At 36.6% G+C, this 10,671-nt stretch overlaps 1 protein-coding gene across 1 annotated transcript; it reads left to right on the forward strand.

Annotated features, from left to right (window-relative positions):
• The first annotated feature begins 9,269 nt into the window (after positions 1-9,269).
• Positions 9,270-10,456, forward strand: LOC124358790. The gene is made up of 2 exons (XM_046811087.1): positions 9,270-9,511; positions 9,813-10,456. Exons 1-2 carry the CDS (start codon positions 9,357-9,359, stop codon positions 9,991-9,993), a joined length of 336 nt encoding a protein of 111 aa, XP_046667043.1. The 5' UTR covers positions 9,270-9,356; the 3' UTR covers positions 9,994-10,456.
• The last annotated feature ends 215 nt before the right edge of the window (positions 10,457-10,671 follow it).

The raw sequence follows: 10,671 nt of genomic DNA on the forward strand, positions 1-10,671 counted from the left end.
TAGAGTGAGGGGTTACAATCATCAAAGAGTATTTTATTGAAAATAAGAATGAAGAATCATTGGTAGCAGCCAGAACAATTTTCAATGTTGTAAGTGTATATGGTGGAGTGGAGGAGATTTGAATTTGCAAGAAGATTCTTCTCTCTACCTCTAATTCATACTCTGAAAAATTAGTAATCCTTCTGACTATAACACACATATAAAGAACACTTTTTTGAAGAAAAGAAGACCACACCATAGAGTACATAAAAGGAAAATTCTTGAATGAATTTCTCTTGGAAAAAACTATGAACCTTCAAATTCTGCAACAGATTCCAGTGAAAAATTTCCTACGTGTAATAAAAACAAAATGAGGTTTTAAAAAATAAAAATAGTGCTAAAAAAATTTTAAGTGGACATCAATTACAAATAAGTGTACTTGAAGAAGATTTAAGCAGCGATAATGAACCTATTGTAAAAAATCAGGTAGACCTAACTTTACAAGAAACTGTATGTGTAAAAAGAAAAGTGGACAATAAATCTATGTCGACGCAGATAGGTAAAAAACGTATCGTTCTTGCAAGCGAATGGGCATGTAATGTTCAGAAACTTAAATTTGCTAACGCTGAATAATATGTAAACGAAAAAGGGTAAAGTAGTGCCTGCCAGGATTATCTTGCAGACTGAAATGTTATGAAACATTATTAAAGTGAGACAGGAGGTCTTTATATCATACTGGAGTGGGGATAAGGTAACCGATACAAAAAGGCAATTCATGTTCTCAAGTGTTGATGGGCATAATACTATCCGTCCAAGAAAAGGAGATCCTGGCTCTAGTAAGGCAAAGCACAATACTCTATATTATTACTTAACAGTAAATGGGAAACGAACTAGGGTATGTAAAGTTGTGTTCTGGCAGACCAAAGTCGTGTGTTGTGGTCTGCCTTGTTAACCCTTTAAGGACCGGACCCTATAATGGATGTTGCCCAATACTGTAATACCTGTTGTGTGGACTAGCTCCAAAACTGCTCAGTTGTCAGTCATGCTGTTTTGAAGTGGTTCAAGATAAAAATCATAAAATATGTATTTGTTGGCCTATGATTATGTATTTAGTGTCAAAATGTTTTTAACCGTGGGAAACCAGTTTATTTTACAGAGAATATTGTTTTCTACATGTGTACCAAATTTTTACTTATTTGTAATACAAATAACAAAATTATACGAAATTTCTCATGATGCTACAAAAGCAATAAAAAAGTTGTTATTCGGAAATATCAGTACAGCAGCGTAAATCTAAAAATAATTGGAGTTATACGAATTCTTCCTTTATTTTACAATATAGTGAAATAAAAATAGGCATAAGTCAATAAAATATACTGTTTAAAATGACATAAAGTAAAAAAAAAGTATATACACTATGTAAAAACAATTTTCACTCGGAGCACTATTTTACACACGTTTGCCAAAGAAATGGTCAAATGAATCGAAAATAAACAGACAAGCCTTAGTGAAAACCGTGACAACGGTGGCTCCCTTGCGCTGGTGCCCGGGAAAAAACACTCCATTGGGAGCATGCTCGTCTATCCAGTTAAACTCACCTGATCAGGATGTATCGTTGGACGAAATCATCCACGAGAACCTTATCAATACTGATAACTCGGTAGAAGGAGAAAACTTCTCCTCTCTCTGTCCGCTACAAGGATCACCACCACATCTCGTTCTTCAATTGATATGTTGTGCACCAACTTGGACGATGACCAGCTCACAGTGGAGGTACTAAACTCGCATCTGTGCGATCACACAGGTCAACTAACCACCCTAAATATCCTGTCAGAAAGCAAAACCCTACCTCTAAGTACTCGCCGGCATTTCAGTCAGGGAAATATGAACTCACTAAAACAAACACTCCAGAACCAACCATGGGACGAGATCATCCAGGAAGAAAATACAGAATCTGCTTACTCAAAGTTCATTAAACAGTAACTACATCGCTTGATTCAGCATGTCCATACAAAAGGACTCGATCAAGACCTGCGGATCGTAAATCATCAATATTCAACGCTAAAGCCCACAACCTGAAAAAGAAGTTTGTCGAGGCCCAAGATAGAAACATTCTAAGTGGAAGACAAGAAGACAAAGCTGATGCTGCACGTAAGAAGAAGGACTACGACCTCAAACTAAGACAACTGAGACAGCAAGCCAACTAAAACGTGATAGCAGAGTCTTCAAACAAAAGCAAAGCTGTATGGAGAGTGATCAATTCCGAGAGAGCTCAAAAAAAGAAACAGGTTGAAACGGAATAGATATTGGATACAACCAATGGACCTATCTCAAACATCACCCACATCGTCGAGAGCTTTAATTCTCACTTCATCAACACTGGGGAGGATACTTTGAAATCTACGAATGGACTTCAACATTGGACTCCACCAACTCAGGAAAACCAAGAGGCCAAACTCACACTCTTCCCATCAGTAACTGAAAACGAAGTCAGCTCAATAATAAAATCCATGAAGCCATCAACTTCAGCAGGCATAGACGAGGTTTCTTCCAGGGTATTGAAGTTTTGTGCAGGCGAGCTGAGTAGACCACTGACTTCCATCATTAACAAGTCTCTTGCCCAAGGAATATTCCCAGCAAAAATGAAGATCGCCAAAGTCTACCCACTTCACAAGAAAGGCAGCAAACACGACATTGGCAACTTCAGACCGATTTCCCTTGTTCGTAACTACCTTCTCCAAGGTACTTGAAAGGGTCGTGTTAGCTAGACTGATGGCCTACTAAACTTCAGCTTTGAGGGACAGCACGGATTTCTTTCTGGAAAATCAACAATGACCGCTCTAAATGACGTTGACTTCATAGCTGATCATCTCGATAGTGGCAGGACAGTAGTCAACACCTTCCTAGACCTCAGCAGATGTCCTTGATCACGACCAGGTCCTGGCAAAACTCAAAGGGTTGGGCCTTTCGGGCACAGTGCTTGGCTGGTTTAGCAGCTATTTGAGGGGCCGCGAGCAGTTGACTGAGCTGACAGAAATAGCTGTAGGTGTCTCCAGAGGCGTACGCTCACAACCCCAGAAAATAAAGAGGGGCGTGCCGCAAGGCTCGGTTTTGGGGCCGGTTCTATTTGCCTTGTTTACCCACGATCTCCCTCAATACGTCAGTGAATCCAGTCGGGCAGTAATGTTCGCTGACGATACTGTCCTTCTTAACAGTCATAGCTCCGTAGAGGTATCAACTTTCATATCCATCAATCTAACCCAAGAATACTGCACAGCCAATAATCTTGTATTCAACGAAAGAAAGACCACACAACTTATCTTGGGTAAGGCAAGAAGGGACGTATCTGGACCACCTAACATTGAAGCCGTCGAGTCAACGAGGCATCTGGGGGTGATCCTTGACGACGCTTTGTCTTGGAGGGACAACGTGAGTGATCTGCATCTGAGGCTTAGCTCTGCAGATTTCGGGATTAAACGAATTCGGACAGTAAGCACATCCGAGGCAGCCAAGATTGCCTATGATGCCCTTTTCGAGAGCCGTCTTAGATATGGTATAGTTTTCTGGGCTGGTTCAGAGAAAACGTGCAGTTTTTCACACTTCAGAAGTGGGCAGTACGGATAGCGGCTGGACTAAAGCCAAGAGAAAGCTGCAGGGACGCCTTCAGAGATCTCCATATTCTCACTGTCCCTTCGATCTGTAGATGTATCCTGCAGGTGATCCTGCATGCCCACAAACTGGTACCAAGGAGGCATGACAGCAACCACAATTACGGGACTCAGAAAGCGCTGGACTTCAACCTACCGTACCATAGGACGACTCTCCACTCCAAAAAACTCACATATGCAGGAGCAAGGCTTTTCAATCGACTGCCGCAGGAGATAAAGAACGGAAAACCCAACATTCTCAAAACAAGACTTCGAAATTGTCCGCTTAGAGACCCTCCATATGACCTAGAAGAGTTCTACCAGCGTGCCAGCGAAAGACTATAAAACTTATTTGTTAAACTGTGACACCATTCTTAGCTTAAAACTGTGGAATAAAGATATTGGTATTTTATTGTATTACATATCAAACAGTTGGTGTTACTGCCGTGGAGCGAACACCTGTCATCTGCTTGCTCCTGACCTAACCTCAAAATAAGTATCTGCTGTGTGCGAGGATCCAGTTCCTAGTTTGGAGGAATTTTGCGTGTGTTCGTGGGCACAGAAAAGACGAAATGAATGGAATGTTATTATTTTTTATTTTATACTATTTATTATTGTTATGTTATATTTATTTAGTATGCTTGGTTACTTATTTAATGTGATTCACAAAGTTAACTGCAAAGTCACTGTTTTGTTAACTTTCAAAAGTCACTTACCAATTAATGATATTGTATTCAGACACCATGGACACAGATTTCAATATATGACTGTGCTGTGGATATTGCCTCTTCCTTAAGGAAGGCAATATTATACGATACAAAATTTAATGACAATAGTATCTATCAAGTCACCAAATATTGATATAACTGATGGGAAGTCATTGTCATTGTCTATGGTTTAATATTTAAATTTATACTGTTTTTTAGATTATAAGGTTTATTTGTTACATTGCTTAGTTATATTAGTTTATTGTTAATTCTTCATAGTTTATTTATTGTTATAGGCCTTTTCTACTTCATAGTTTATACAGTTAATGAAATTGTTATTATTATTTCAATGTTATTGTTGTTTTTACTGTTAATTATTTATAGTATATATTATTGTTTCCGCTTAAAAATCTATAGATCATCCTAGTGCATATTTCCAGAATTGTTTTTACTTACCATGTCAAACGGGTTTTTATTTGTTAGCAGTTTATTATTTATTGTCGCTTTCTGCTCAAAAGTTTTTTGATATAATGATTAAACTAATAAAGGTGTAATTGTTGAATTGTCTCTATTTTCTATTGGATTAAAAGTTAATGGTGGTGGGAGATAAAATGGACGACTGCAAAATGTTTCGAAGCTTGTAACATGTTAACTCTCAACTACTTTTCCCGCACGCGCCCCGTGAGGCGCATTGGGATTTGTGAGATTTATGTACTTTTGAACTTGAACTTGAATGGAAGTGTAAAAATTGTCAGATTAGGCCAGGAGCAGGTGGATCAGGTAACTCGATATAGAATATTTAGTCAAAATGGAAATTACCATTAAGGAACAATTTGCCATTCATGCTAATAAGGTAAAGGCTGAATTTGAAACGTTTAAACAATCCATGGATTTATTTTCAGCCCAAATTTATACATATGAGGAGAACGTCAAAACCTTTCTTGGTAGGCTGAAGGCTTCCTTTTAAAGAGCACAAAATATTAACTGTGATAGCTCTCTATATCCTTGAATCGGTTCTTCTTTCTGTAAAAACTGACCAAACAAGAAATGCATCACTCGATTCCTACAACACATGGAATGGTCACAAATTGCAACACATTACCTCAGCTTTAACGAAAATAAGCCGTCATACAGGGGTAGAGTCCACTTCAACAAGCTTCCAGACTTCCTGAAGAAAATTCCAGCACAACACCTGAAAAAACCCCTACAAACTGGCTCCTTTCACGGCCTTTCAAGTGTTCTTTGACTGGAGAATTAACTCACCAAAATAATTAATGTGTTACTTTTCCATTATTTTGACAAACATTCTAAACTCCATGCTTATGAATAAAGATTTATTGTCTAATAATTTAAAACAAATGTATAAAATAACAAATTTCACAATTTCCTTCATAATGGATAGTATGTGACTTATATGATGTAATGAATCATTGCATAATCGGTTGAAAAGTGTATTGTAACACTTTAAAATAGATACTCACTGCAACGCCGATCTGCTGTCTTTCCAGACAGTCAGACGTTGCCACCTGGGCGTAATTTGATTCAATTGACTTTTATGAAAGAAGTAAGTAGATATGTAGATGGGCCCTTCGTGAACCTTCCAAGAACACGTATCTTAGAAGAGCCATCCCTCGCTGAAATAAACATGTGGGAAACTTTGGAATAGCCATTCTGGAAATCACACTTGTTTTATTGTTTTCAGTTTGGCAAAAACTCTGCTCTTCCTACAGGGGCGGCTACTTTGTTCCTTAGGAGGTTTTACTGGGCTTTGCAGTTTAATAATTCATATTCTTATCGTCTCGAGAGTTTGCATTCGGCTACATTTATTTATGTATCAAAATATTTTTTTTACATTACCGTTGGTACTAAGAACCTACTTTTGAGGCCATTAGCGATATTTCATCTTTTCAGGGGGACGGCTCGTGAGAAGGCAGACGAAAATCTTCAATTTAAGCCTATGTAGTGTTAATTAGTATGCATGAAAATTCTTTTTAGTTTTTCTTCTAAAGTGTATACTTTTTTAATATTAATCTACAAAGTTCAAAAGAGTTTGCGATTTTTTTTCCTGAACAAACTGTAATAATATTGGAAACACTAAAAGTAGTTTTAAGTATGTCTTAAAAAAGAGACATCTTTCATTATACAAAGACACAAAATGAGATGGTAACAATGCACAAGTTTAGTCAATATGGGTGCCAGTAAATAGGAATATTCAGTATATTCATTTCGTTGTTTTATAATGGTACAGGAAATACCCTGACAGAAAATGAATTTCAAAGAGATGGAATTTGATTTTTTACAACCAAGATAGGTTTTTAGGACCTATCTATGTATACAAAAGGAAATTACCTGACTGACTCATTAACTCATCAACGCCGAGCAAATCTTTAAAGATGGAGACATGACATATGGCATAGTTTTATACTGCGCCATACAGGCTGGAGCTGACTGAGGAAGTTTCTTAAAGACATTAGGGCTCCACTCCACTGGTCTTTAATGTTGTGAAAATTTCCAAAGATATAAATTGTAGCAAACATTTTCTTTAAGAACCTGTAAAAAAGTAATCAATTGTTGTATGTAAATATTATAACACGATCATAATTATGTATAATTAATTTAAGTATTATTTTAAATTGATTTATATTTAGAGTCTTGAAAGCATAGAGTAAGCCAAAGTAACACCAATTCTGAGTGGGAAAACAAGGCAAAAACAACCTTGACATCGGAAATATAATTAATGCGAACCAGAAGTACTAGTACACGAGCAAAACTTACAATAAGGGTCATTAACAATAGTGCTTTTCATTTGCAGCTGGTAACCATAGACAGCAACAAGATATTTACGTAAGATAAGCCTACTTCTATTCCTTAACTGCTCGGAACCTTTCATTACATAATTAATTGCTAAAATTGTTAAAAAAAATAAAAGTTTATAAATAAACGTCCTAAAATAGCTTAATTTTTACTAAGATCATCGGAGCAATACAATAAACTATCATGGAATGTTGAAGGGATATTCAAATCTTATAAAAAACTGGTATATATATATATGCATTACTACTTCATTGCATTCCTGATACTTCTCTTACCCATTATTGATCTCTGTTGTTGAAGATACGGGCTCTTGACTGCTCTCCTTCACCCAGATGGATCTAGCTGTTCTGAGGATTTTCCGAGAACAAATATACTCGTCCAGCAAATTTTCAGCACACTCTTCCAGAGATGAATCTGCGAAAGAAGTTAAGATAACTTTGAGCAGAAAGGTCTGGAATAATATAAAACCAGAACATGCTACATACAAGGACGGGACTGGTAAGAGGAAATATTTCCAATTAAGACGACACACATGGACAAACATTTTCAATTCTTATTTATGAATATATATATACAAAACTGCCATGTAAACTTTCGTACTCCAGAGGGCGAGTTTTAATGTTGGATGTTTTGCATGCTATTACAATTTTAGTTCATTGCACTTAATGCAAATCAAAACTTCATGCCTTCATAAAGGTGCCAGAAAAGGGAGAAACTGCTGAATTCGTCCGCGAATACGAAGGGAATTTTAATATTAAACACCCAAGAAAGTTAGAGATTTAGCTAGACATGCTTTAAAAGTAGCTTTGAATGACGTTATAGACAAAAATATACTATTAACCGCGTAATAAAGGCTTCACGCTGATAAACAGATGTGTTTTGGAGAACCAGAACCTGCGCATTTGCCCTCTAACAGCCAGTTAAGAACATCTCATATCTTTACGTGCAGACGAAAACCCCATTGTAGCTCTAGGGAAATCTATGCAAGCTTGTAGATTTGTCAACATACGAACAATAACAGTCAGGTATGTACCCCCCCCCCCTACAATTAATCATAGTTCTACGTAAATCCGTGTATACGAGTATAGACAACACTGTAAGAATAACTTTCCTATTTCAGAATCAATCGATGTCACTGGAGGAGAAGTGAAGCGCTTGAAAGGGGCTCAGGGACTAAATTCAGGCCACATATGTTTGTACAGTTTTGTGGTCAAGGACAAAGAGTCATAGAAAATATATCCAGTGTGCAGGCTTCTGTCAGAGAGGCATGACCTAGAAACAATGTGCCATTGAGTAACGTGCTTCCTCCGGTGTGATGTAGTGGTAGCTTTTACTTCATTGCCGTCACTTGAAGCTGACTGTGGACGCTGTGCACAACTCACATTTGGTCTTACAGATTAATGTTCTGTGCTTGACATTCCAAACTGTTTTGTTCGGAACAAGTAGCACATGTTGTTAAACTAGTAGTTACTACTTGGAGACGTTTAAAATGTGCAATTTTTAATATCAGAACAATGTGCGACGTTATAATGACAAAGCAATTTTGCGTCAGTTGTTTATGTCAAATTTTACAACCCCTCAGCATCAAAGACGTACAAAATATTTAAAAACATGTCACTACCGTTGCTATATCGCCTACGAAAGGCTCGGATATGACAAGAAATTATACCCGATGTGAAGAAAATAAGAAAACTTATAAAGTGGCTATCTTCAAAGGTTTTGTTACTTGAAAATAAAACAACATTTTATAAATACCACGTCACCTCAAGAAAGTTTCCCGAACTTTCTATTCCTTGGAGGGCTTGAGGTCACACATATACCAATTGAATCGGCTTATGCAAAAAGGTTCTAAGTCACTTTCCTCCCCATTTTGACTATATACCAGAAACACGTTTCTAAAAGATAGATGGACATTTTCAAGCAAACACATTTTCGTCTGATGCTCCGTTACCATAGTAATAACTTATTCAAATTCCAGTTCTGTGCAATAAGATTCTATGTCACTGACTTAGAACGTTTTAAATAAGGCGAAAAATAAGTCAGCTGTGCTGGATTATATTGGTAACTCTGAGATTACAGCCGTGAATTTCATCTGTTTAATTTCCTGGACATGTAAGTCTGTCAGTCTTTTGTAAGAAGTGTGTGAGAGGTTATTATTGTTTCAATTGTATTCTAAAAGTTGGTTTTATTTACTTATTATATTGTTCCAATGGATGAAGAACCCAGTAATAGTAGAGGCAAAAAGTTTAAGTACGAGTCAAGTTGGAAGAGAAATAAAATCAAACATGCAACAGTAAAAGGTAATGAATATGTTGACTACAAGAATAGGGTTGTTCCTGCTGTTACTTCTGGACCACATTGTGGGTAAGTAGGCAATCGCCTTTAATACATTGATATTTATCACGTTCATTGAACTTGTAGATACATAAGCCTAATGAAATATATTATTAATGGCAATTGTGTTTGTTTTGGGTAGTTTGCCAATGTTATTTTTTGGGTTACGTTGTGTTAATTTTACCTAGGTATCGTTGATTAGTTAATATTTTAATAATAGGTAGTTCTGTGATGTCATCCCGCCCCTAAACTCTGTGTTAACCATGAAACCCTAAACTAACCTAACTCACTGATAATTTGTTGTAAGCCTAAACCTACTTCGTTGTTTCAGATGTAAACAGGAGTGTACTCAACGTCTGGCTGAAAGTGAAGGTGAAATATTTGTTAGATTAAGAAGTTTTGACACGAAGAACGAGCAAGACGTGTTCCTACAATCTCTAATAACAAGCCAAAATGTAAAAAAAAAAACACAGGCACAGAAAACAAGTAGCAAATGCAAGGACGTCTCATGAAGAAAACTTCAATTCTTATGTAATCGTAGGAGATCACAAAGAGCAGGTAGGATTAGTAGGCTAGTAGTGGTCACCTAGTCAGTAATGGTCACTTACAGTGCAAAATTGTAATTTCCATGGCTAACCAATCAGATTACAGCTCATTTATACTTTTAATGCATTCAGAAACATCTGTTTTATATACCTGGATTCCTATTGGCTAGTTGCCAGTTCTCATCATCTGTGTGAAAAAGAACTTCAGGTCCACCTTCACATTATTTACAGATTTCTTCTCCATCAAGGTAAGAGCATACTCTTTTTTATCAAGTAGCATCTAAGTTTTGTAAATGAAAGGGGGGAGGGAGTCTGCGTCAAATATAGCAAAAAACATATTTTTAACAACAATTTTTTTATTTGTTTAAATTATTCTTCAATATTTCCCTGACCCATTTATATAAGTATAACCATGGAAATATCATTTTATCCCTTTGACTGATACGCAACGATATATCGTTGTGAGTGAATTTACCGAAAAGTGATACACAACGATATATCGTTGTTGATGTTTCGGGCGAAAATTGATATGCAACGATATATCGTTGTTGCATCATAAATTTATTTCAGAGTTATTACTTTGCCAAATAAATCTTACTACATTTCAATTGATAGAGAAATATATCTAATTAATTTAAAAAATAA

Source organism: Homalodisca vitripennis, chromosome 3 (assembly GCF_021130785.1).
Source record: "Homalodisca vitripennis isolate AUS2020 chromosome 3, UT_GWSS_2.1, whole genome shotgun sequence".
NCBI lineage: Eukaryota > Metazoa > Arthropoda > Insecta > Hemiptera > Cicadellidae > Homalodisca > Homalodisca vitripennis.